Source organism: Coturnix japonica, unplaced genomic scaffold, assembly GCF_054131305.1.
Source record: "Coturnix japonica strain WE unplaced genomic scaffold, WE-NBRP24 Scf042, whole genome shotgun sequence".
Lineage (NCBI taxonomy): Eukaryota > Metazoa > Chordata > Aves > Galliformes > Phasianidae > Coturnix > Coturnix japonica.
Window position 1 is genome coordinate 2,563,991 of NW_028188945.1, and position 27,919 is coordinate 2,591,909.

General features: G+C 48.9%; 2 protein-coding genes across 5 annotated transcripts in view; one reads left to right on the top strand and one right to left on the bottom strand.

The window, feature by feature from the left end:
• The window catches only part of LOC146752688 (receptor-type tyrosine-protein phosphatase T-like), a 278,647-nt gene that overhangs the window by 157,043 nt on the left and 93,685 nt on the right, over positions 1–27,919 (top strand). The gene's annotated exons all lie outside the window — the stretch shown is intronic.
• LOC146752696 (zinc finger CCCH domain-containing protein 11A-like) lies at positions 5,763–9,472 on the bottom strand (the record flags this gene model as incomplete). The annotated part of the gene is made up of 4 exons (XM_085531365.1): positions 5,763–5,936; positions 8,377–8,700; positions 8,755–8,843; positions 9,364–9,472. Coding segments are annotated over 4 exons (696 nt in total), but the record flags the coding sequence as incomplete, so codon positions are not given.

Genomic DNA, 27,919 nt, shown 5'->3' on the forward strand with positions numbered 1-27,919 from the left:
AGATAACAGCACAGTACACAATGGAGTTACAACTTTTCCAAGTTCAATGTAACACTATTGTACAGAATCTTTGTGGCATTCCAGTTCTGTCCAGTGTGCATTATAATGTCACACTCCATAACCAAATAACAAGACAAAAACATATTGGCTGTGCAGAATCCTTCTGAATGTCCTCCACTGGGGGATTATCCAGGAACAAGGTCTCCCCCGCTCACGAACTATCAGTCCGGCATGAAGGCTGGATTCCCAGTTCGGACCTTCAGGCACAATGGAAGCAACGCTGTCTCATGTGCCGTTACCAGCAGCCGCTGCCCAGTGCTGACGTCAAATCACTGGCTGCACTGGAGACATTAACCAAGGAGACATTGACCAAAACCGGTGCTGAGATGTTCAGATCTTCACGGTGCACAGGATGGCTCGTCGTTTGGTGCCGACTTAACCCAACGTGCCGGCAGCCAGCAGGGCCCACTTGGGGTCCTGACACAGACGTGTTTCCTGCCCATGACGAGGAGTGGCATAGGGTCTGGGAGCCATGGCCCTCCATCGGGTCTGATCAGGACCTGACCTATTGGTGTCCATTCGGTCAGCTGATGGTCTCCCATCCAATTCTCTCACGCAGGAGGAGAGCGTGTGGGCACAGCTCAGGCCCCTCCAGCCCTCGCCCCTCTTTAAGCGCACAAAGACGCCCCTTCAAGGTCTGATGTGCACACTCAATAATAGCCTGGCAGGTGCTTCTGCCGGGAATGCTGAAGATATGCTTAATGCCCCAAGCTGTGCACCAGCGTCCAAAACATGCATTTCTATATGCTGGGTCATTGTCAGTCTTTAACTCATGAGGTACACCCATGACAGTGATAGCCATGCACAACGCTTTTATGTAATGCATGGCGGTCTGTCCAGATTGTGCCACCGCCCAGAGAAAACCACTGCATGTGTCAGTTGTGACATGCAAGTGACGGAAACACCCAAACTCTGGGAAGTCTGTGACATCCATCTGCCAAACCTCATTTGGTCTCAAACCTCTGGGGTTCACCCCTGCAGGAAACAGGTTAGCCATAACTCCCGCTCCTCCTTGGCCGATTCAGTTAACTTTCTAAGAGCACCAAGGGTGGGTAGCAGCTTCTGCGCCTCTTTGTCCCCTGCAAAAGCTCACAGAGCTCCTTGCTGGCTTTCTCTAATGCTGACCAACTCACACAGTGAGAAGCTCCGTCAGCCAGACCTCTCCGCGTTATCCACATAATAAGCAATTGAGGTCCTCATCACACACTCTGTGTCATTTCTTGTCAGCATGTCCTGTCCCATCCCTGGCTCTCCAGCAGGACTGTAATGCTGGGGTGAGCAACACTGGGCACTGTCAGTGTGTTTTTCTTGCAAGCATCTTCCAGGGAAATACGTGCAGGCGTTCCCCACTCTTGGCTATATCTCTGCAGTGCTGGGTCCTGTGTGAGCAGAGTTCTCTGCCCAAGAAGCCAAGTCACTGCTGTGCAGAGCTCAGCCTCGGGGTGAATGTGCTCCTGAGTTTGTCCCAGTGCAAGGACAACCTTCTCATTGCCCTTTAGGAGCACCTCTGGTGCTGATGGGAGCTCTGCTCTCAGCAACCACTGGATACACGGCGCCAGACGCGTGTGTGCTTTGTCACCTTGAGCTGTTTGCTCTGATCGCATCTCACCCTGGGGAGCCGGGATTTCCCTTTGGTCTCGGTGTCACTTCGAGACCAGTAGCAACACTAGGGGTCAGAGGAGGGCTGCTGAATGTGTGAGCAAAGCTGCTAATTGAGAAGGAGATCGCACGCGTGTGACTTCTAAACCCGAATTAATGACCTTACCTTCACCCTCCTGACTAATGCAGACCTTATGCAGCCCTGGGCCTGCCCTTCTCCAGCCTCCTGCCTTGTTTTGCCTACTCATAGGAAAAGATTTAGCATAGCTCAGAGCCCCAGGCAGCGCTTGGAATGCCAGCAGGAAAGAGCTGCTGGTGTCCACATAGCTCAGGACTGCAGCAGTGGGGCTGCTGGACCTCAGTGTTCTGAACACTGTGATGTGGAAGTGATTGGCAGATGCTGTGGCCGGAGGGATGAGGTGCCTGCAGGGCGTCCCTTGGAAGGTTTGGTGAGGATGGATCCTCTGAGCCAGCATCGGGGACAGGGTGCTGGGTGCAAATGCCAGTGCTGCCCCCTGTCATCCTTTTGGGTTTAAAAGGAGCACAGCTCCGTTTCCAAACTTTGCCAACCACAGGCTGGCTGGCAGCTTGAAGGAACTGCCATGAAATTGGTCTAATGAAACGTTCCTGGCAGAGCTTCAGGATGGAGAAAGTGCAGTTTGTCCTCAACTGAGCTGAGGTCCAATGAGCTGAGTTTCCTGGCTCAGAGCAGAGGCCGTGAGCATCACGTCTCACAGTCTGTGTCACCTGGGCAGAGCCGTTAGGCAGGGGCTGCCAGTGGGGAGATGCCAAAATTTCCATGAAGATGATTGCTCAGATATGCCTGAGTTCAGATGGAGGGGCCCATTGCCCTACCAGGAAGTGGAAGATGCTTGGGGGTGAGGCAGCTCGTGCTTTCCCATGCCTGTAGGACCTTACAGTGCTGTGCCTTTCCACATACCTACCCCACCTTCTTTCTTTCCCATGCAAGGGGCATCATTAATCCAGTGGGTGGCACCAAGAATGCCCGGACAGCCCCACTGCAGTGCGTCTCTGTGGCAGAAGGACACACCAAGCCTGTGCTCTGCCTGGATGCCACCGATGAACTGCTTTTCACTGCCTAAAAAGGCATATGTTGGACAGAACAGGTGTGGGGGCTGCTGGCTTTTTATGCGCTATTCTCATAGATCTCCCCAGGCTGGCGTGGGGAATTGGGGTGCATGGCAGGGATGGCTCCTTCTGGGCTGCTCCCCTGTCCCTGCCTTCTGATGTCCAGGTGCTGGAGCAGGCTGGCTCCATTGCCCTGGAGTGGAGCTGTGGGTGGTGGGAGGCAGCGCTTGGGAAGGAGTCGGTGCCTCCACGCCACGGAGGAACTCCCCAGCCCAACTCTCTCAGGCACATTCTTCTTCCTACAGACCGGAGCTGTAAGATGTGGAACTTGGTGACGGGTCAGGAAATTGCTTCCCTCAAGGGTCACCCAAATAATGTTATTTCCATCAAGTACTGCAGCCACACGGGGTTGGTGTTCACCGTGTCAACGTCGTACATCAAAGTACGGGGACATCTGGGACTCAGCGCACTGCATCCGCACCCTGACGTATGTAGTGGGAAGAGTGGCTGTGGGGGACTGTGGGCAGCTCTGGCTTTGCAGAAGATGGTGTGAGGAACTCCTGGGGTCCCACAGGCTGGAAACAGAGCCCAGCTGTTTTAGGATCAGTGCCTACAGCTGTAGGAAACAGGGAGGCTTAGGGAGATATTGGAATGGAATCTGTGGGGACCCTCTGCAGCAAAGGCTCAAAGGAAAGGACCTGGAAGAGCTTTTCAGCCCTTCCAGGGGGTGGCCAAGAGCACCAGCAAGAAGAGATGGGGATTTTCTTTTTTGCTTCAACTAATATGCCACAGGAAGACAACCACATTAACCCAGCTGTATTTGTTGATGTTGTTTATCTACAGCATGAAGCATTTCACTTGGAAAGTCTCTGCTGCCACTCATCGTACAACAGACTTAAAGCACAGTACATGGCACCTAGCAGTGCTGCGAAGGGTTGGAAAGGCAGCGCATCATTGTGCTGAGGGCCAAGAGACGGTTCAGACAACAGAAGCATTTGTCCACATTTCTGACATGAAGGCTGTCGCCTCCCGATCCGGCGACAAATCAAGGCTGCTGTGTGAAAGTACCGTGCCTCCGCACATGGGATCAGACGGGACTCACACACAGTGTGTAACACCGAATGGACCAGTTTAATGCCACGCCACAAACCTACCCAATAAACAACAGGGGGGACCAGTCAATGCTGCTCATCCGCCATCAACCCCAGATGCTGGAGAAGGCAGACCATGTTGTGGTGCTGGAGCATGACACCATGGCTGAGATGGGGACACCCACCGAACTGAGGACCCGCGGTGGATCCTACAGCCGGCTGCTGCAGCACTGAGGACCACAGGGCAGCTGGAGTGGGATGCGATGGGACATGGGGAGCTGTGGCTGTCTCCGCTCCCCTCTGCAGGATGGGAAGAGTGGGATGCTCTGGGATTTGTATGGAATAAAGTGGAGATGTTTTGTAGAGGAGCAGGTTGGGATGTGGGGTGTGGGCAGCTCAGCCTCAGTGCATGGTTGGTTATGGAAGCTGGGTGTCTGCCCTCAGAATGTGGCTGTGGCAGCACTGTGGGTTATGGAGGGGAAGCACAGCTCAGCCCAATACTGGATGAACTTTCCAGTCATGTCTTCATGCCAAAGCGGTGCAGATAGCACAGGGAGTGCAAAGACTGTAACTGAACTGCCAGCCTCACCTGGCTGTGGTGCTGAGCATGCTGGGCTGCCTGGCCCTGCTCTCAGCAGCACTGTGTCCTCCCTCCCAGCCCCCATAATTCCACCTATACAGTTATGTCTGTTAGAGAGATTCACACTGCGTGGAATGTGCCACGGCCAATAGCAACTGAAGGCTTCAGAGCCAAATAAGTGAGAGGAGGCAGTGCTGGAGCTCATCTCTTCCATGGAGCTCATAACAGCAGCACAGCAGTAACCCTGGTGGCAGCAGCACCAGGATGTTGTTGGAGCAGCACTCCTGGCTCCCCTCCTGCTCCCTCCATGAGCTGCAGGCAGACGTACAGCACTGCTGTCCTGTGCCAGGTTTATTTAAAAACACAGCTGAGAGCCGCTGGCACAAACAGAGGAGCCTGACTACATTCATACAATATCTTAAATAGAAGGCAAATACAAAAGGAAAGGATAAAATATTTACAGTAACAATATAACAATGGCAGACACGACATGGGCACAGTCCCACCCAGAGGCAGCAGAAAACCACTCAATACCCTGCTGAAGCTCAGAGTCACCACAGCGTCCTCCAGCAGGGCCAGGGCTGCACTGTGCCCACAGCAGGGCTGGGATGGCTGCACTCTGAACTGAGAAAAGCGAAGCGCACACGTGTTGGCTTCCAGAAATCATCAGCACAGCATCAAGCTCTGCCAGCAAACAGCACTGGAAGTCCAGAAAAAGGGAAAGGGGGGAATAACGCAGCTGCGGCGTGCAGCTCCCGCTTCTCACACTGCTGCTGCATCACTGCTGATAACTGGAAGGCAGGGGGCAGCCCCCATCATTGGTGGCACATTTGGTCCAAAACACCAGAATAATTCTGCTCCCTCCCACCCCCACGTTGTCATTAAGTTGCCTTAAAGGATTCAAGTCAAAAACAAAAGCATACACCAACAAAACTCAAGAGCTGGCAGAACTCCAAGCTAGACATAGGGACTACCCAAGAAATGGGAGCACTGAAGAAGCTTCCAGCTGCACCCAACGCTGAGCATGGCCAAGGGAGGAGGAAGGAAGGAGCTTGAGGTTGAAGCCTTCGGAGCGTCACTGAATCAGGAGATCAATTGCCAGGCACTGCAGCACACAGATGGACGTCCTTCTGGGCTGTCACAGAACTGCTTTGTCCTCTTGCTGCTGAAAGGAGCCAACCAGGATCAGGGAATGGATGCACAGGGCCTCAACTCTGACCCGCAGGAAAACTCAGGACAATGGAATGTAGTCTGCCAATCTTTTACCAGTTCAGCTGTGCTTTAAGACTCATTGTGAAGCCTTTTAAAATATTTATTTATATATATATATATATGCTATAAGACTACTCAGTTATACTGTCAATCATCTCGGAAAGTTCAAGATGGAGTTCATCCACGTCCTTCTCCATCTCCAAGTCATATTGTCCTTCCATTTCCTCTAAGAATTCCGAGATGAACTTTTCAAGGTCATCTTCTACAGCCTTGGTGAGCAGGCTGACCTCCGGCAGGGCTGGAGCAGCAGTCTGGAAAGAAGGAAGACAAAGTCAATGATTGCTCAGGAGATCCTTCCTCTGCAGCACTTCTCCTTCAGCACTGCTGAGCCTTAACCCAACATGGGGGCCAAGGGGCTCCTGAAGGACGTTAACAGTAAGCCTGACCAGGACAGCACTGACGCTTCCTCCCCTCCTTACCAAAGCTGCTATTTTAGCCTTTTTAGCTGGAGGCTCCTCTTCTTCAGTGCTTCTCTGACGATTCACAGCTGCCACAGCAGAGGGAGAGATCTCAGCAGCCTTCCGCTTCCTTGCTCGCTTCGTGGGGCTGCTGGCTTTGCCATCCCAAGGCTTCACGCAAACGTTGCCCTTGGCTACAGGAAGAAGAGAGAGCTGGTACAATTGTGCCTTGAGAGGAGTCCAGGTTGTCCTGTCATTCCCACAGCTCTTCTCCACAGTTAAATACATCTGGCCAGCAAAATTACATTGCTCTTTCCACAAATCTCAGCAATATCTTCCACAGTAAGTGCTGCATACCAACAGTCCCACCAAAGGAACAAAGAAACTGCACAGCTACACCATATTATAACCCAGACAAGGGAAACAGCCATACAGCAGGAGAAAGCAATACATGGTCCCTCTAGAGAAAGGAAAAAGCAGGAGCTACAGACAAGAGTGTGCAACCAGACGCTGTGCAAGCCACAACAGACCCACAAAATACATCCAGGGGTTTATCACACAGGTAAGTCTGCAGCTCAGTGCCACTGTCTGTCCCTCGTTCTCAAGCTGAAGTCTGGCTGGAAGGAACACAAGTGAACTAAGAAAATAAGCATTTCCCTTTCTAGCTCTAAGCAAAGGCATGCACCCACCATGAGCACTCAGGTCCCTTTACTTCCGAGGACCACCTCACACTCAACACTCATTCATAGTTCTCTGCTCCTGAGGTTGGGCTGATGGTTTCCCTGGCAATGCTGTTGCCCACCGTGCTGATATTTCACTTAGGCCTTTGCAAGCTGATAAGCTGACCACGAAGGGTGGATTCAGGACTGCTAAGCTCTGCACTTTTACCTTTGACTGTTTCTTTAGCTGCAGCCAGCACAGCAGCCACTTCCTTCTTCAGCTTCTCCGGTTGTCTCAGCTGCAGCTTCTCCTTTATTGTCCCCTCAAGGCTCTTTGCTTGAGCTCTAGAATTTGGTGTACTCTGATCCCAGGGCTAAAAAGAAATAAAGTAAGTGCAAAATCAGAACAAACACCAGGGGGAGTGTATGAAGGAAATCAGATTGGAGATATTGCAAAAACGGCTGCACCTGGAACAGTACATTCCTGTCACTTGGGTCACTGACCCTTTCATAAATGCCTGCATATAACAAGATCCATGCTTTGCTGTGAAAACACTGTTTCAAATGTGTGCAATTAACAAAGCAAGCTCGTTTAAATCAGCGCAGTACTGGAGTTGTTACCTACCACATTCTATTTGAGCAACAGAAAGTCATTCCTGTTCCCCTACACAACATCCACCCACAGTCTGATTTCCCTGAACACGAAGCCGTCGTGGCCTTTTTGTATCCAGTGCCACCCACGTTAACCTCACATGTTGTACCTGGTACCAGCAGGGTTACTGCCTCACTGCCAGATACAATCAGATCAATTCTGAGTTTGAGGAGTGCAAAGCTGTCTGGGAAAGCCATTGAAAGTATCAGGATTGTGAAACATGGCTGCAGCTCTTCACCAAAGGCAGGAAGGTAGGAATGCACTCATGATGGTGGCACATGGTGAGCAGTGAGACATGAGAACATGTGAAGAAATTGTGTCAATGTGTCCATCTACAGAAGGGACTCACCTCTGCGGGTGCAGAGACAGCTTTGGGAGCAGCCCTGCTCCATTCCACAGTCTTTTTCTCTTCTCTTCCAGGTGCTTTAAAACAAGGAAAAAGAAAATCATTTGGTCAACAGCAAGCATAGAAAGAAACCTGAGTGCCAGTGTTTCCTCCATGTGCTTATTTCCTCACATTCACTAACAAAGCACAGACAGAGGCGACATCACGCAGTCCATACAGTATCCAAGCTCTTCCCTCCTTCACATGCTGTCTCATCACAAAGCCTTTCACCTCCCCAATGAATAACTCACCCCCCTGACCTTTCTGCCAGAGGTTGGCCCCCATGCTGAGGAGTCAATCCATGCTTTTCAAATACATTTACATATCGAACTAAGCAACACACGCCAAAGATGAAGGCAACCTTGGCATCAACACACAGAACATGCCACACCAAAACCATGGCAGAAAGAAAATGCAGGAGAATCTGAATTACAAAACCTCACAGCGAATGAATTTTCCAGAATGAAGCAGGCAGACACCACGGATTCAATGGAAAAACACATGGATGGACATCCTGGCACTTCCTGCCTTTGCATGTTGTAAGAAACAGCCCAGGCAATTCTAAGCAAACTCCATTTGCTTGACAGGGGAAGCACTTTGGCAGAGCAGACAGTGAAGCACCTCCTTACCTGCTGGCTTTGCGATCTGCTGCATCCGCAGGGCTTTTTCCTGCTTGATTTCTTCCAAGGTTTTAATATGTACTTCTTCCAATCTCTTGATTTTACGCCGTGGCTCTTCCAGTTTCACTTTACCCGGCCCAGGTGGAGGGAAAATTCTCTTGTTCTTGCATTTACCCTCAGCTCCCTTGTCAGTAAGAAGCTCTTCTACTTTTTGCTTCTCTTCCTCCAGTCCTTTGTGTTTCCTTTCAGCCAGGGCTTCCGAGTAGGTTTTGATGTGAACTGCAGGGGAAGGCCTCACACTGGAGCTGGGATCCTCCACCTTACAGCACCCTTCTGCCTGCGGGGCAGCTGGGGTTTCTCCTCGCTGATTCGCTCTCTCAAGACGGATCTCTTCCAGAGTTTTGACATGGATCTCCCCTGCTGGCTTGGCACCCTTCTCTGCCATCATCAAGAAAGGAGAAGCATAATGATTAAATGAGAGTCCAACGAGAGCTTAAGTTTCCAGATTTGTCATAATATTACAGAATATGAGTGTTCCCAACAGCGCATCACAGGACAGCTTCACTCTGCAGTTTTCTCTTCTAAGCCACCTGTCCTATATTTTGAAAACCAGTCCGATTTTTCCCTTTCAAATTAACATTTAGGGCTCTGTGGAAGTGGTCTAAATTCGTGAAAAGGAAAAAGGGGAAAGCAGGTGTAATACCTAGTTATTATCTATCTGAGCACAAGTATGTCCCTGTCTCTCCTTCAGAGACTTCATGCCTTGAACTACAGAACGGAACAAACCAGGGATGCTGCATAAATGCCAGCTCTGTGTTCACGTTTCAAAACGGGGCAGGGAAAGGAACATCAAATCCCAGTGATGAAGACTTCAGCAAGCACGCAAAGAGAACGCTCCCAGGAAAGAACAAGTAGAAAGCCTAGAGAATCTGTGCAGCAAACACCAATGACCATTTACCTCTCCTTGGTGCTCTGTCAACCTCGATCTTCTTCCCCAGCCTTTCTGCAAGGCTGCGTTTCAGCGGAAGGCCACTGACATCAGCTACAGAGAGAAAACAACAACATTCCTAAGATAATTCCTTTGGAGAAAGATTTTTACAACAGTCAACCACAAACTTTGGTTTCTCCAAGTGTATGTTCTCAAATTCACCTTTCAGCTGCTACACTTGTGTGCCACACGGAGTCATCACAGACCCACGACACACTTTCCTCCCTCCTGCTTCAGCAGTGCCCTCCCATTTGCGTGGAGGCAGCCAAACAGCAGCTCACAAGCAGCCCTTACCTACAGAGGATTCCTGTTTTCCAGGTTTATCAGCAATATTCAGTCGAATCACAGGCTTCTCCCCTAAAACAAAGAAAAACAAAGTGCTTATTTGTCAGAAACCAACAGAATTACTGTCTTGTGAGCCCATTTCCCATCCAAAACAAAGACACCCAAAAGACACCACTTTGACAGCCCTGACAGAAAATAATATTGCAACTGTAATGCACTCAGGGTAAGTCCCAATTGTAATTTATCCATTCCACTTAGGAGCCACCAAATGGAAGCAAAGGTACTCATCATTACCCTGCTTTGCAGACAGCGTCACAGTTCTGACCAGTGTCCGCACATTCTCCTTCTTAGGCACAGGAACAGTCTGAGATTGGAGCAGATGAGCAGGAGCTCCTGAAGGCCCTTCTGATCCAAGTGAACAAACAGACAGTGTTTACAACAAGAAAAAGAAAAGGCACTGCCAACAACAAAAACAAACCTGACAGAACCATCACAAAGACCAAAGCGCATTTGTTACTCACTACTGTCCAATGTGCAACAACCACTGCACAGCTCTATTCCCCAACACAGTGCCAGCTATCTGAGTATTATCAGAAGGATAACAAAGTAGGGCATATGAACTCACCACTTTGTTGTTTGGTTTATTCCTTTTGTTTCTTCAGTTTGATCTCTTCAAGTGTTTTTATTCCAAAATTCAGACTGTCATCTGGGAACACAGAGCAGTGAATGAGACTGAAGGACAGAGGCACACGCTGAGGACCACAGCTCTGCAAACTGCCTCCTGCTCAGAAGCATGCAGAACAAACCCTGTCAGCTCTCCCCACAGCTAAGAGCACCATGGACCTGATGTCTGTCTGCTGCCCTCCTTTCATCCTTCTGGATATTAAAAGTAGGCTTTATCCCTTACTTTATCCCATCCACAGGACATTAGATTCCTCTCTCAGCAAATGTGGCTTTCACCACTGGTTGGAAAGATGCACATACAGTTTACCTTCCTAATCTGAAAGGCACATGAAGTTACGAGGTAGGAACAAGATCATGGAAATAGCCAAGTCCATTCAGCAACCCTATGTTCTGTTGTGTTTGTACAATAGATTGCTTTGTAGTTAATTGGCAAGTGCTTCTGATTAATCCTGGAATACCTTGTTTTGTATCAGCATTAGATTTCCTAATGGAAATGATCCACAATCCATGATGGTTTTCTTTAGCTGGTTGCTGGACAGGTGTTTTTATTTCTTCTCCCTCCTTAGAAAGCTGGTCTGTACAAGGAAAGAAAAAATCAGCCTCTTCAGTTACGCGGTAGGAATTCAATCAGATTTCCCACATTTATGTAGCTCATACAATGACACTTCAGCCCGCAGTTAATATTCTTAAGTACAAATGTAAGTGACTACAGATGGGTTCTTTATTTAAACAGCTACACTTACCTGGTAAACCCATAGAAGCAGCCTAAGTGAATAGAGTAACTACTAGAGAACCGGGAAATCAACCACACTCACCATCACCTTTGTCATCATCTGCAGAATTGATGACAACGGGAGGATGTGTCGGGCTTGGGACAGTCTCTGACTTTTCCACTTCCATCACTTCCAATGACTGTGGAAAGGGATCGGAGTGCACAGAAAGCTTGCTCTGCTGCACTGTTATCTGAGCTGCCCTCGGATCGTCACCTGCAGACTCTGGTGGACTCAGCAGAGTAGCTACAGGAAGAAAAGGATCAATTTAAAACTTTGATCCTAACCTTACAACCACTGCACAAAGATGGCAGGCAAGGCTGAAAACCCACACAGATAAATGCTGAGTCACCAGTTGCCCATCCAACTGGCTACTGGGTGAACAAGGAAATCCCCCCTACACAACATTCACCCAGTAAAAGCTTAAATTCAGGAAAACAACCTGCAAGGCAAAGGCCACAGGAGCAGAAAGAAGCTGAGCATGCAAGAAAAAACTGAAATATCAGAAGCACACAAAGTTAAGCTGTGCTCCTATCTATCATCTTCCCAGCTTTCTTCTCTTCATTCAATACTCTCAGGAGCAGTTGTTTCAAAACATTGCCCTCCTCAACACTGGTCAAACTCTAGTAACATCACCCTGACTCAGCACGGAGCCCCTGGGCTGCACGGCTGCAAGCCCTCCAATGGAGCCCCTCCTTCAACACCACAAGTGACAGCAGTGAGTAACCCTAACACATTTGTCTGACCGCTGCAGGTCTTCAAGCTCACCCACCTGGACAACCTCAGCAAAGACAGCGATCTTCCAAGCCTTGCAGTTCACTTCTCCTGTAGGCCGAACCAACACTGAATCTGTCAATTAAGAATAACGGGGTAGGAAGAATTTTCCTCCTCACTTTGCCAATGTCAAATTCTGTAAGTTGGAATTTCTGGTCTTCAAGGTTTCTTCACCTATGAAGAAAACACTAAAACCTTTCCCTGTCTTTGTTACCTGTACAGCAAAAGCATGCCAGTGCGTATCAATACACAAATCCACACACATGTGCCTGAATACGGTAACTCAGCACTGCATGGAGCTGCAGCACGTTCTGCTCAGCCACAACAAGGGCTTGGGTTGTTGTTTTTTTTTCTTTTCTGATGTAAAAATCAAATATTTTAGTATTTTAGGTTTGTTTTGTTGTTGTTTTTTTTTTTTTTTTTTAAGGTATCAAATGCAGTAAAACCTACAACCAGGACAGACAGAAGATCAAATTCAAGTGATTCGGAACTCTTTCATTAAAGTGCTGCACTTTTCTGTGCTCAGCATTTCCTACAGTCATTAAGGAAAGGCTGGAACCTTTTACTCACACAAACACTAGTGAATTTTCCAAAAAAAAATTTTTTTTCAGGGAATTTTCCCAAATCTAAACTAAAGAGAGGAGAAGTCGGGCTCTCAAGTTAGTTGCTGGACTGACTGCATGACAAAGGGAACAAAAACAGCAGTTAAGGACAAAGTTTCCTTCCCTCCTCCAATACTGATAGAAATGCTGCCTTTTACCTTTAGTACCTTCACAACAGATTGGCAGATTCCTACGTTCCTAAAGACCTCAATGCTGCTCAGCACAGACGCCGGGCACCAACTGTCACTGGACTCTGCACCGTGGAACACGCACACAGCTCAGCACTTCTGTTCTCCTCACAATTGGAAGGGTTCTAGAATCGGGAGCATGAAGCGGACTAGAAATACCTCACATCCCTCTGCTCCTTACGAGCCCTTCCATTTTAAAACAAGATAACCCCAGACACATCTGTTAGCACAGCAGCCCAAATGCTAACCAGAACACACAGTGTGTAACGCCGAAAGTACCAGTTTAATGCCATGCCACAAACCCTATTTAATGGTGCAGGTGACCGCCCCTATCAGATACCCGTGACCTCCCTGACTCCAGCCCTGGTGCACGCAGGCACCACCTGCCCAATACCCAACATCTCCCCCCTCTTTATCATCTCCAGCCCCTGTAAAGGTTCCCCCACGTACTCCCTGTTACTCCAAAGGTGATTTGCACATTTAAGGCTATTCCGCAAATGTATCAAACATTAAACATATGCAAAAAACAATTAAGCTGTCATAATAACATACCAAAGTGATGCAGCTGTAGTGCCTACAATCCTGAAAGCACACAACAGCAATCTGCCTAACAATTGTGAAATGCTGTATGGCAACACTTAGTCAACTTGTAGAGAACAGTGCATTCAAGTTCAAGATAACAGCACAGTACACAATGGAGTTACAACTTTTCCAAGTTCAATGTAACACTGTTGTACAGAATCTTCGTGGCATTCCAGTTCTGTCCAGTGTGCATTATAATGTCACACTCCATAACCAAATAAGAAGACAAAAACATATTGGCTGTGCAGAATCGTTCTGAATGTCCACCACTGGGGGACTATCCAGGAACAAGGTCTCCCCCGCTCACGAACTATCAGTCCGGCATGAAGGCTGGATTCCCAGTTCGGACCTTCAGGCACATTGGGAGCAACGCAGTCTCATGTGCCGTTACCAGCAGCCGCTGCCCAGTGCTGACGTCAAATCACTGGCTGCACTGGAGACATTAACCAAGGAGTTGTTGACCAAAACTGGTGCTGAGATGTTCGGATCCTCACGGTGCACAGGATGGCTCGTCATTTGGTGCCGGCTTAACCCAACGTGCCGGCAGCCAGCAGGGCCCACTTGGGGTCCCGACACAGACGTGTTTCCTGCCCATGACGACGAGTGGCATAGGGTCTGGGAGCCATGGCCCTCCATCAGGTCTGATCAGGACCTGACCTATTGGTGTCCATTTGGTCAGCTGATGGTCTCCCATCCGATTCTCTTACGCAGGAGGAGAGCGTGTGGGCACAGCTCAGGCCCCTCCAGCCCTCGCCCCTCTTTAAGCGCACGAAGACGCCCCTTCAAGGTCTGATGTGCACACTCCACAATAACCTGGCCGGTGCTGCTGCCAGGAATGCTGAAGATATGCTTAATGCCCCAAACTGTGCACTAGTGTCCAAAACATGCACTTCTATATCCTGGGTCATTGTCAGTCTTTAACTCATGAGGTGCACCCATGACAGCGATGGCCATGCACAACGCTTTTATGTAATGCATGGCGGTCTGTCCAGATTGTGCCACAGCCCAGAGAAAACCACTGCATGTGTCAGTTGTGACATGCAAGTGATGGAAACACCCAAACTCTGGGAAGTCTGTGACATCCAGCTGCCAAACCTCATTTCGTCTCAAACCTCTGGGGTTCACCCCTGCAGGAAACAGGTTAGCCATAACTCCCGCTCTTCCTTGGCCGATTCAGTTAACTTTCTAAGAGCACCAAGGGCGGGTAGCAGCTTCTGCGGCTCTTCGTCCCCTGCACAAGCTCACAGAGCTCCATGCTGGCTTTCTCTAATGCTGACCGACTGACACAGTGAGAAGCTTCATCAGCCAGACCTCTCTGCATTATCCACTTAATAAGCAGGGAGGCTTATTAAGTCCAGAAAAAGGGAAAGGGGGGAATAACGCAGCTGTGGCGTGCAGCTCCCGCTTCTCACACTGCTGCTGCATCACTGCTGATAACTGGAAGGCAGGGAGCACCCCCCATTCTTGGAGGCACATTTGGTCCAAAACACCAGAATAATTCTGCTCCCTCCCACCCCCACATTGTCATTAAGTTGCCTTAAAGGATTCAAGTCAAAAACAAAAGCATACACCAACAAAACTCAAGAGCTGGCAGAACTCCAAGCTAGACATAGGGACTACCCAAGAAATGGGAGCCCCAAAGAAGCTTCCAGCTGCACCCAACGCTGAGCATGGCCAAGGGAGGAGGAAGGAAGGAGCTTGAGGTTGAAGCCTTCAGAGCATCACTGGATCAGGAGATCAATTGCCAGGCACTGCAGCACACAGATGGACGTCCTTCTGGGCTGTCACAGAACTGCTTTGTCCTCTTGCTGCTGAAAGGAGCCAACCAGGAGCAGGGAATGGATGCACAGGACCTCAACTCTGACCAGCAGGAAAACTCTGGACAATGGAATGCAGTCTGGCAATCTTTTACCAGTTCAGCTGTGCTTTAAGACTCATTGTGAAGCCTTTTAAAATATTTATTTATATATATATATGCTATAAGACTACTCAGATATACTGTCAATCATCTCAGAAAGTTCACGATGGAGTTCATCCACATCCTTCTCCAGCTCCAAGTCAATTTCTCCTTCCATTTCCTCTAAGAGTTCCGAGATGAACTTTTCAGTGTCATCTTCTACAGCCTTGGTGAGCAGGCTGACCTCCGGCAGGGCTGGAGCAGCAGTCTGGGAAGAAGGAAGACAAAGTCAATGATTGCTCAGGAGATCCTTCCTCTGCAGCACTTCTCCTTCAGCACTGCTGAGCCTTAACCCAACATGGGGCCAAGGGGCTCCTGAAGGACGTTAACAGTAAGCCTGACCAGGACAGCACTGACACTTCCTCCCCTCCTTACCAAAGCTGCTATTTTAGCTTTTTTAGCTGGAGGCTCCTCTTCTTCAGTGCTTCTCTGAGGATTCACAGCTGCCACAGCAGAAGGAGAGATCTCAGCAGCCTTCCGCTTCCTTGCTCTCTTTATGGGGCTGCTGGCTTTGCCATCCCAAGGCTTCTCACACACGTTGCACTTGGCTTCCAGTTCCCCTGCTAAGATTTCTGAGATGAACTTTTCAAAGTCATTTTCTTCTACAGCCTTGGTGAGCAGGCTGACCTCTGGCAGGGCTGGAGCAGCAGTCTGGAAAGAAGGAAGACAAAGTCAATGATTGCTCAGGAGATCCTTCCTCTGCAGCACTTCTCCTTCAGCACTGCTGAGCCTTAACCCAACACGGGGGCCAAGGGGCTCCTGAAGGACCTTATCAGTAAGCCTGACCAGGGCAGCACTCATGCTTCCTCCTCTCCTTACCAAAGCTGCTATTTTAGCTTTTTTAGCTGGAGGCTCCTCTTCTTCAGTGCTTCTCTGACGATTCACAGCTGCCACAGCAGAGGGAGAGATCTCAGCAGCCTTCCTCTTCCTTGCTCGCTTCGTGGGGCTGCTGGCTTTGCCATCCCAAGGCTTCTCACACACGTTGCCCTTGGCTACAGGAAGAAGAGAGAGCTGGTACAATTGTGCCTTGAGAGGAGTCCAGGTTGTCCTGTCATTCCCACAGCTCTTCTCCACAGTTAAATACATCTGGCCAGCAAAATTACATTGCTCTTTCCACAAATCTCAGCAATATCTTCCACAGTAAGTGCTGCATACCAACAGTCCCACCAAAGGAACAAAGAAACTGCACAGCTACACCATATTATAACCCAGACAAGGGAAACAGCCATACAGCAGGAGAAAGCAATACATGGTCCCTCTAGAGAAAGGAAAAAGCAGGAGCTACAGACAAGAGTGTGCAACCAGACGCTGTGCAAGCCACAACAGACCCACAAAATACATCCAGGGGTTTATCACACAGGTAAGTCTGCAGCTCAGTGCCACTGTCTGTCCCTCGTTCTCAAGCTGAAGTCTGGCTGGAAGGAACACAAGTGAACTAAGAAAATAAGCATTTCCCTTTCTAGCTCTAAGCAAAGGCATGCACCCACCATGAGCACTCAGGTCCCTTTACTTCCGAGGACCACCTCACACTCAACACTCATTCATAGTTCTCCGCTCCTGAGGTTGGGCTGATGGTTTCCCTGGCAATGCTGTTGCCCACCGTGCTGAGATTTCACTTAGGCCTTTGCAAGCTGATAAGCTGACCACGAAGGGTGGATTCAGGACTGCTAAGCTCTGCACTTTTACCTTTGACTGTTTCTTTAGCTGCAGCCGGCACAACAGCCACTTCCTTCTTCAGCTTCTCTGGTTGTCTCAGCTGCAGCTTCTCCTTTATTGTCCCCTCAAGGCTCTTTGCTTGAGCTCTAGAATTGGGTGTACTCTGATCCGAGGGCTAAAAAGAAATAAAGTAAGTGCAAAATAAGAACAAACACCAGGGGAAGTGTATGAAGGAAATCAGATTGGAGATATTGCAAAAACGGCTGCACCTGGAACAGTACATTCCTGTCACTTGGGTCACTGACCCTTTCATAAATGCCTGCATATAACAAGATCCATGCTTTGCTGTGAAAACACTGTTTCAAACGTGTGCAATTAACAAAGCAAGCTCGTTTAAATCAGCGCAGTACTGGAGTTGTTACCTACCACATTCTATCTGAGCAACAGAAAGTCATTCCTGTTCCCCTACACAACATCCACCCACAGTCTGATTTCATTGAACACGAAGCCATTGTGGCCTTTTTGTATCCAGTGCCACCCACGTTAACCTCACATGTTGTACCTGGTGCCAGCAGGGTTACTGCCTCACTGCCAGATACAATCAGATCAATTCTGAGTTTGAGGAGTGCAAAGCTGTCTGGGAAAGCCATTGAAAGTATCAGGATTGTGAAACATGGCTGCAGCTCTTCACCAAAGGCAGGAAGGTAGGAATGCACTCATGATGGTGGCACATGGTGAGCAGTGAGACATGAGAACATGTGAAGAAATTGTGTCAATGTGTCCATCTACAGAAGGGACTCACCTCTGCGGGTGCAGAGACAGCTTTGGGAGCAGCCCTGCTCCATTCCACAGTCTTTTTCTCTTCTCTTCCAGGTGCTTTAAAACAAGGAAAAAGAAAATCACTTGGTCAACAGCAAGCATAGAAAGAAACCTGAGTGCCAGTGTTTCCTCCATGTGCTTATTTCCTCACATTCAATAACAAAGAACACGAGAGAGGCGACATCTCGCAGTCCATACAGTATCCAAGCTCTTCCCTCCTTCACATGCTGTCTCATCACAAAGCCTCTCTCACCTCCCCAATGAATAATTCACCCCCCTGACCTTTCTGACAGAGGTTGGCCCCCATGTTGAGGAGTCAATCCCTGCTTTACAAACACATTTACATATCAAACTAAGCAACACACGCCAAAGATGAAGGCAACCTTGGCATCAACACACAGGACATGCTACACCAAAAACATGGCAGAAAAAAAAATGTACAAGAGAAACTGAATTACAAAACCTCACAGCGAATGAATTTTCCAGAATAAAGCAGACAGACACCATGGATTCAATGGAAAAACACATGGATGGACATCCTGGCACTTCCTGCCTTTGCATTTGGTAAGAAACAGCCCAGGCAATTCTAAGCAAACTCCATTTGCTTGACAGGGGAAGCACTTTGGCAGAGCAGGCAGTGAAGCATTTCCTTACCTGCTGGCTTTGCGACCTGCTGCATCCGCTGGGCTTTCTCCTGCTTGATTTCTTCCAAAGTTTTAATATGAATTTCTTCCAATCTCTTGATTTTACGCCGTGGCTCTTCCAGTTTCACGTTACCCGGCCCAGGTGGAGGGATAATTCTCTCGTTCTTGCATTTACCCTCAGCTCTCTTCTCAGTAAGAAGCTCTTCTACATTTTGCTTCTCATCCTCCAGTCCTTTGTGTTTCCTTTCAGCCAGGGCTTCCGAGTAGGTTTTAATGTGAACTGCAGGGGAAGGCCTCACCCCGGAGCTGGGATCCTCCACCTTACAGCACCCTTCTGCATGGGGGGCAGCTGGGGTTTCTCCTCGCTGATTCGCTCTTTCAAGACGGATCTCTTCCAGAGTCTTGACATGGATCTCCCCTGCTGGCTTGGCACCCTTCTCTGCCATCATCAAGAAAGGAGAAACATAATGATTAAATGAGAGTCCAACGAGAGCTCAAGTTTCCAGATTTGTCATAATATTACAGAATATACGTGTTCCCAACAACAACGCTCCTGAGAAAGAATAAGCAGAAAGCCTAGAGAATCTGTGCAGCAAACACCGATGACCATTTACCTCTCCTTGGTGCTCTGTCAACCTCGATCTTCTTCCCCAGCCTCACTACGAGGCTGCGCTTCAGCGGAAGGCCACTGACATCAGCTACAGAGAGAAAACAACAACATTCCTAAGATAATTCCTTTGGAGAAAGATTTTTACAAGTCAACCACAAACTTTGGTTTCTCCAAGTGTATGTTCTCAAATTCACCTTTCAGCTGCTACACTTGTGTGCCACTTGGAGTCATCACAGACCCATGACACACTTTCCTCCCTCCTGCTTCAGCAGTGCCCTCCCATTTACGTGGAGGCAGCCAAACAGCAGCTCACAAGCAGCCCTTACCTACAGAGGATTCCTGTTTTCCAGGTTTATCAGCAATATTCAGTTGAATCACAGGCACCTCCCCTAAAACAAAGAAAAACAAAGTGCTTATTTGACAGAAACCAACAGAATTACTGACCTGTGAGCTCATTTCCCACCCAAAACAAAGACACCACTTTGACAGCCCTGACAGAAAATAATATTGCAACTGTAATGCACTCAGGGTAAGTCCCAATTGTAATTTATCCATTCCACTTAGGAGCCACCAAATGGAAGCAAAGGTACTCATCATTACCCTGCTTTGCAGACAGCGTCACAGTTCTGACCAGTGTCCGCACATTCTCCTTCTTCGGCACAGGAACAGTTTGAGATTTGAGCAGATGAGCAGGAGCTCCTGAAGGCCCTTCTGATCCAAGTGAACAAACAGACAGTGTTTACAACAGGAAAAAGAAAAGCCACTGCCAAGAACAAAAACAAACCTGACAGAACCGTCACAAAGACCAAAGCGCATTTGTTACTCACTACTGTCCAATGTGCAACAACCACTGCACGGCTCTATTCCCCAACACAGTGCCAGCTATCTGAGTATTATCAGAAGGATAACAAAGTAGGGCATATGAACTCACCACTTTGTTGTTTGGTTTTATCCTTTTGTTTCTTCAGTCTGATTTCTTCAAGTGTTTTTATTCCAAAATTCAGACTGTCATCTGGGAACACAGAGCAGTGAATGAGACTGAAGGACAGAGGCACACGCTGAGGACCACAGCTCTGCAAACTGCCTCCTGCTCAGAAGCATGCAGAACAAACCCTGTCGGCTCTCCCCATAGCTAAGAGCACCATGGACCTGATGTCTGTCTGCTGCCCTCCTTTCATCCTTCTGGATATTAAAAGTAGGCTTTATCCCATACTTTATCCCATCCACACGACATTAGATTCCTCTATCAGCAAATGTGGCTTTCACCACTGGTTGGAAAGATGCACATACAGGCACTTAAACTCCATGCTGTGGCCACGTCGTGCTCTAATGCTGTAAACAAAGGAGTTTACCTTCCTAATCTGAAAGGCACATGAAGATACGAGGTAGGAACAAGATCATGGAAATAGCCGAGTCCATTCAGCAACCCTATGTTCTGTTGTGTTTGTTCAATAAATTGCTTTGGAGTTAATTGGCAAGTGCTTCTGATTAATCCTGGAATACCTTGTTTGGTATCAGCATTAGATTTCCTGATGGAAATGATCCGCGATCCATGATGGTTTTCTTTAGCTGGTTGCTGGACAGGTGTTTTTATTCCTTCTCCCTCCTTAGAAAGCTGGTCTGTACAAGGAAAGAAAAAATCAGTCTCTTCAGTTACGCGGTAGGAATTCAATCAGATTTCCCATATTTATGTAGCTCATACAATGACACTTCAGCCCACAGTTAATATTCTTAAGTACAAATGTAAGTGACTACAGATGGGTTCTTTATTTAAACAGCTACACTTACCTGGTAAACCCATAGAAGCAGCCTATGTGAATAGATTAACTACTAGAGAACCAGGAAATCAACCACACTCACCATCACATTTGTCACCATGTGCAGAATTGATGACAACGGGAGGATGTGTCGGGCTTGGGACAGTCTCTGACTTTTCCACTTCCATCACTTCCAATGACTGTGGAAAGGGATCGGACTGCACGGAAAGCTTGCTCTGCTGCACTGTTATCTGAGCTGCCCTCGGATCGTCACCTGCAGACTCTGGTGGACTCAGCAGAGTAGCTACAGGAAGAAAAGGATCAATTTAAAACTTTGATCCTAACCTTACAACCACTGCACAAAAATGGCAAGCAAGGCTGAAAACCCACACAGATAAATGCTGAGTCTCCAGTTGCCCATCCAACTGGCTACTGGGTGAACAAAGAAATTCCCCCCTACACAACATTCACCCAGTAAAAGCTTAAATTCAGGAAAACAACCTGCAAGGCAAAGGCCACAGGAGCAGAAAGAAGCTGAGCATGCAAGAAAAAACCGAAATATCAGAAGCACATAAAGTTGAGCTGTGCTCCTATCTATCATCTTCCCAGCTTTCTTCTGTTCATTCAATCAGTCTCTCAGGAGCAGTTGTTTCAAAACATTGCCCTCCTCAACACTGGTCAAACTCTAGTAACATCACCCTGACTCAGCACGGAGCCCCTGGGCTGCACGGCTGCAAGCCCTCCAATGGAGCCCCTCCTTCAACACCACGAGTGACAGCAGTGAGTAACCCCAACACATTTGTCTGACCGCTGCAGGTCTTCAAGCTCACCCACCTGGACAACCTCAGCAAAGACAGTGATCTTCCAAGCCTTGCAGTTCACTTCTCCTGTAGGCTGAACCAACACTGAATCCGTCAATTAAGAATAATGGGGTAGGAAGAATTTTCCTCCTCACTTTGCCAATGTCAAATTCTGTAAGTTGGAATTTCTGGTCTTCAAGGTTTCTTCACCTACGAAGAAAACACTAAAACCTTCCCCTGTCTTTGTTACTTGTACAGCAAAAGCATGACAGTGCGTATCGATACACAAATCCACACACATGTGCCTGAATACTGTAACTCAGCACTGCATGGAGCTGCAGCACGTTCTGCTCAGCCACAAAAAGGGTTTGGGTCGGTTTTTTTTCTTTTCTGATGTAAAAATCAAATATTTTAGTATTTTAGGTTTGTTTTGTTGGTTGCTTTTTTTTTTTAAGGTATCAAATGCAGTAAAACCTACAACCAGGCCAGACAGAAGATCAAATTCAAGTGATTCAGAACTCTATCATTAAAGTGCTGCACTTTTCTGTGCTAAGTATTTCCTACAGTCAGTAAGGAAAGGCTGGAACCTTTTACTCACACAAACACTAGTGAATTTTCCAAAAAATAATTTTTTTTTTCAGGGAATTTTCCCAAATCTAAACTAAAGAGAGGAGAAGTCGGGCTCTCAAGTTAGTTGCTGGACTGACTGCATGACAAAGGGAACAAAAACAGCAGTTAAGGATAAAGTTTCCTTCCCTCCTATAATACTGATAGAAATGCTGCCTTTTTACCTTTAGTACCTTCACAACAGATTCCTCTCTGGCAGATTCCTACGATCCTAAAGACCTCAATGCTGCTCAGCACAGACACTGGGCACCAACTGCCACTGGACTCTGCACCGTGGAACACGCACACAGCTCAGCACTTCTGTTCTCACAATTGGAAGGGTTCTAGAATCTAGAACTGCCTCATCAGATACTTGTGACCTCCCTGACTCCAGCCCTGGTGCACGCAGGCACCACCTGCCCAATACCCAACATCTCCCCCCTCTTTATCATCTGCAGCCCCTGTAAAGGTTCCCCCGCGTACTCCCTGTTACTCCAAAGGTGATTCGCACATTTAAGGCTATTCCGCAAATGATTCAAACATTAAACATATGCGAAAAACAATTAAGCTGTCATAATAACATACCAAAGTGATGCAGCTGTAGTGCCTACAATCCTGAAAGCACACAACAGCAATCTGCCTAACAATTGTGAAATGCTGTATGGCAACACTTAGTCAACTTGTAGAGAACAGTGCATTCAAGTTCAAGATAACAGCACAGTACACAATGGAGTTACAACTTTTCCAAGTTCAATGTAACACTATTGTACAGAATCTTTGTGGCAGTCCAGTTCTGTCCAGTGTGCATTATAATGTCACACTCCATAACCAAATAAGAAGACAAAAACATATTGGCTGTGACGAATCATTCTGAATGTCCTCCACTGGGGGATTATCCAGGAACAAGGTCTCCCCCGCTCACGAACTATCAGTCCGGCATGAAGGCTGGATTCCCAGTTCGGACCTTCAGGCACATTGGGAGCAACGCAGTCTCATGTGCCGTTACCAGCAGCCGCTGCCCAGTGCTGACGTCAAATCACTGGCTGCACTGGAGACATTAACCAAGGAGTTGTTGACCAAAACCGGTGCTGAGATGTTCGGATCCTCACGGTGCACAGGATGGCTCGTCATTTGGTGCCGGCTTAACCCAACGTGCCGGCAGCCAGCAGGGCCCACTTGGGGTCCCGACACAGACGTGTTTCCTGCCCATGACGACGAGTGGCATAGGGTCTGGGAGCCATGGCCCTCCATCAGGTCTGATCAGGACCTGACCTATTGGTGTCCATTCGGTCAGCTGATGGTCTCCCATCCGATTCTCTTACGCAGGAGGAGAGCGTGTGGGCACAGCTCAGGCCCCTCCAGCCCTCCCCCCTCTTTAAGCGCACGAAGACGCCCCTTCAAGGTCTGATGTGCATACTCCATAATAGCCTGGCAGGTGCTGCTGCCGGGAATGCTGAAGATATGCTTAATGCCCCAAGCTGTGCACCAGCGTCCAAAACATGAATTTCTATATGCTGGGTCATTGTCAGTCTTTAACTCATGAGGTACACCCATGACAGTGATGGCCATGCACAACGCTTTTATGTAATGCATGGCGGTCTGTCCAGATTGTGCCACAGCCCAGAGAAAACCACTGCATGTGTCAGTTGTGACATGCAAGTGACGGAAACACCCAAACTCTGGGAAGTCTGTGACATCCAGCTGCCAAACCTCATTTCGTCTCAAACCTCTGGGGTTCACCCCTGCAGGAAACAGGTTAGCCATAACTCCCGCTCCTCCTTGGCCGATTCAGTTAACTTTCTAAGAGCACCAAGGGTGGGTAGCAGCTTCTGCGCCTCTTCGTGCCCTGCAAAAGCTCACAGAACTCCATGCTGGCTTTCTCTAATGCTGACCAACTCACACAGTGAGAAGCTCCGTCAGCCAGACCTCTCCGCGTTATCCACATAATAAGCAATTGAGGTCCTCATCACACACTCTGTGTCATTTCTTGTCAGCATGTCCTGTCCCATCCCTGGCTCTCCAACAGGACTGTAATGCTGGGGTGAGCAACACTGGGCACTGTCAGTGTGTTTTTCTTGCAAGCATCTTCCAGGGAAACACGTGCAGGCGTTCCCCACTCCTGGCCGTATCTCTGCAGTGCTGGGTCCTGTGTGAGCAGAGCTCTCTGCCCCAGAAGCCAAGTCACTGCTGTGCAGAGCTCAGCCTCGGGCTGAATGTGCTCCTGAGTTTGTCCCAGTGCAAGGACAGCCTTCTCATTGCCCTTTAGGAGCACCTCTGGTGCTGATGGGTTCTCTGCTCTCAGCAACCACTGGATACACGGCTCCAGGCGCGTGTGTGCTTTGTCGCCTTGAGCTGTTTGCTCTGATCGCATCTCACCCTGGGGAGCCGGGATTTCCCTTTGGTCTCGGTGTCACTTCGAGACCAGTAGCAACACTAGGGGTCAGAGGAGAGCTGCTGAATGTGTGAGCAAAGCTGCTAATTGAGAAGGAGATCGCACTCGTGTGACTTCGAAACCCGAATTAATGAGCTTACCTTCACCCTCCTGACTAATGCAGACCTCATGCAGCCCTGGGCCTGCCCTTCTCCAGCCTCCTGCCTTGTTTTGCCTACTCATAGGAAAAGATTTAGCATAGCTCAGAGCCCCAGGCAGCGCTTGGAATGCCAGCAGGAAAGAGCTGCTGGTGTCCACATAGCTCAGGACTGCAGCAGTGGGGCTGCTGGACCTCAGTGTTCTGAACACTCTGATGTGGAAGTGATTGGCAGATGCTGTGGCCGGAGGGATGAGGTGCCTGCAGGGCGTCCCTTGGAAGAAGGTTTGGTGAGGATGGATCCTCTGAGCCAGCATCGGGGACAGGGTGCTGGGTGCAAATGCCAGTGCTGCCCCCTGTCATCCTTTTGGTTTTAAAAGGAGCACAGCTCCGTTTCCAAACTTTGCCAACCACAGGCTGGCTGGCAGCTTGAAGGAACTGCCATGAAATAGGTCTAATGAAACGTTCCTGGCAGAGCTTCAGGATGGAGAAAGTGCAGTTTGTCCTCAACTGAGCTGAGGTCCAATGAGCTGAGTTTCCTGGCTCAGAGCAGAGGCCGTGAGCATCACGTCTCACAGTCTGTGTCACCTGGGCAGAGCCGTTAGGCAGGGGCTGCTAGTGGGGAGATGCCAAGGTTTAACATGAAGATGATTGCTCAGATATGCCTGAGTTCAGATGGAGGGGCCCATTGCCCTACCAGGAAGTGGAAGATGCTTGGGGGTGAGGCAGCTCGTGCTTTCCCATGCCTGTAGGACCTTACAGTGCTGTGCCTTTCCACATACCTACCCCACCTTCTTTCTTTCCCATGCAGGGGGCATCATTAATCCAGTGGGTGGCACCAAGAATGCCCGGACAGCCCCACTGCAGTGCGTCTCTGTGGCAGAAGGACACACCAAGCCTGTGCTCTGCCTGGATGCCACTGATGAACTGCTTTTCACTGCCTAAAAAGGTATAGGTTGGACAGAACAGGTGTGGGGGCTGCTGGCTTTTTATGCGCTATTCTCATAGATCTCCCCAGGCTGGCGTGGGGAATTGGGGTGCATGTCAGGGATGGCTCCTTCTGGGCTGCTCCCCTGTCCCTGCCTTCTGATGTCCAGGTGCTGGAGCAGGCTGGCTCCATTGCCCTGGAGTGGAGCTGTGGGTGGTGGGAGGCAGCGCTTGGGAAGGAGTCGGTGCCTCCACACCATGGATGAAATCCCCAGCCCAACTCTCTCAGGCACGTTCTTCTTCCTACAGACCGGAGCTGTAAGATGTGGAACTTGGTGACAGGTCAGGAAATTGCTTCCCTCAAGGGTCACCCAAATAATGTTGTTTCCATCAAGTACTGCAGCCACACGGGGTTGGTGTTCACCGTGTCCACGTTGTACATCAAAGTACGGGGACATCTGGGACTCAGCGCACTGCATCCGCACCCTGACGTATGTAGTGGGAAGAGTGGCTGTGGGGGACTGTGGGCAGCTCTGGCTTTGCAGAAGATGGTGTGAGGAACTCCTGTGGTCCCACAGGCTGGAAACAGAGCCCAGCTGTTTTAGGATCAGTGCCTACAGCTGTAGGAAACAGGGAGGCTTAGGGAGATCTTGGAATGGAATCTGTGGGGACCCTCTGCAGCAAAGGCTCAAAGGAAAGGACCTGGAAGAGCTTTTCAGCCCTTCCTGGGGGTGGCCAAGAGCACCAGCAAGAAGGGATGGGGATTTTCTTTTTTGCTTCAACTAATATGCCACAGGAAGACGACCACATTAACCCATCTGTATTTGTTGTTGTTGTTTATCTACAGCATGAAGCATTTCACTTGGAAAGTCTCTGCTGCCACTCATCGTACAACAGACTTAAAGCACAGCACTTGGCACCTAGCAGTGCTGTGAAGGGTTGGAAAGGCAGCGCATCATTGTGCTGAGGGCCAAGAGACGGTTCAGACAACAGAAGCATTTGTCCACATTTCTGACATGAAGGCTGTCGCCTCCCGATCCGGCGACAAATCAAGGCTGCTGTGTGAAAGTACCGTGCCTCCGCACACGGGAACGGACGGGACTCACACACAGTGTGTAACACCGAATGTACCAGCTTAATGCCATGCCACAAACCTACCCAATACCCAACAGGGGGGACCAGTCAATGCTGCTCATCAGCCATCAACCCCAGATGCTGGAGAAGGCAGACCATGTTGTGGTGCTGGAGCATGACACGATGGCTGAGATGGGGACACCCACCGAACTGAGGACCCGCAATGGACCCTTGTAAGAGGCCATGCTTTTTACATTACTGTCTCAAAGTTTGCTGAAATGGACAAGTTCAGGCAAGTCCTGACCAAGGTTCCAGGACTGAGACACACAGGAACCAAGGTTCGAGAAATCCCTTTGTTTAGGAGATGGACAAGTCGGGGAGCTACCAAAGGGAGATAAGATACTGATTAATGGCCCTCAAGTGGTCTTTTGTGTTGGCCTATCTCAAGGAAGATGGCCATCTCTGAGGACTAATGTCCCTCAAGTGGTCTTCCATGTTGGCCCATCTCAAGGAAGATTGACAACTCTGAGGAAATCACAGGACTCTGACCTGAGCGGTCCCGAAATGTCTCGAAGGCTGGAAAGAAGGATAAAAAGGGCACGGACAAACCCCAAATTTGAGGTTTTTTGACACCAGATGCCTCACTATGGAAACAAGGATGTTTTCTGTCATCAGATGCCTCTCTATGCGAGCGCCTGCATGCTGAAGAAGATGCCTGCATGCTGAAGGACCTTTGTGGGCATCTAGGTATCTGACCTCAGATTCCTCCACCGTTGTCCTACTGCTGCCTATTATCTCTTCTGGGATTGCTGCTCGAGACTCTGCTCTGAGGGACCTCGCTGCCCAAGACTCCACTTCCTGAGACCTCGCTATTCTGACCATCTTCTCTGCGTTTCATCGATCTGTGGCCTGCTACTTCGCTGCTGCTCTCCCCTACGCTTATTTTGCCCCGGACCAACGTTAACAACGTGCTATGGGACGCTGCTGCATTCAGGAGGTGACTATTCCCCGCTTTAACGTAATTCTTGCTCTTTTCTACCTTTTTCTATCGCCTACTTTCCCTTCCCCATCACCCTAATTTTGGCATTTGTCCCTCTCCCTTCCCCATCTCCTCAACTGTCTATTATTTCCAATAAACTGGAATCAACTGTCTATTATTTCCAATAAACTGGAATGTATTTCCAATAAACGGATCAACATTTGAATGTTCTTCTTCTTAATCTCACCCGGGCATAACATATCAAAAGAACCTTTGCCTCACTC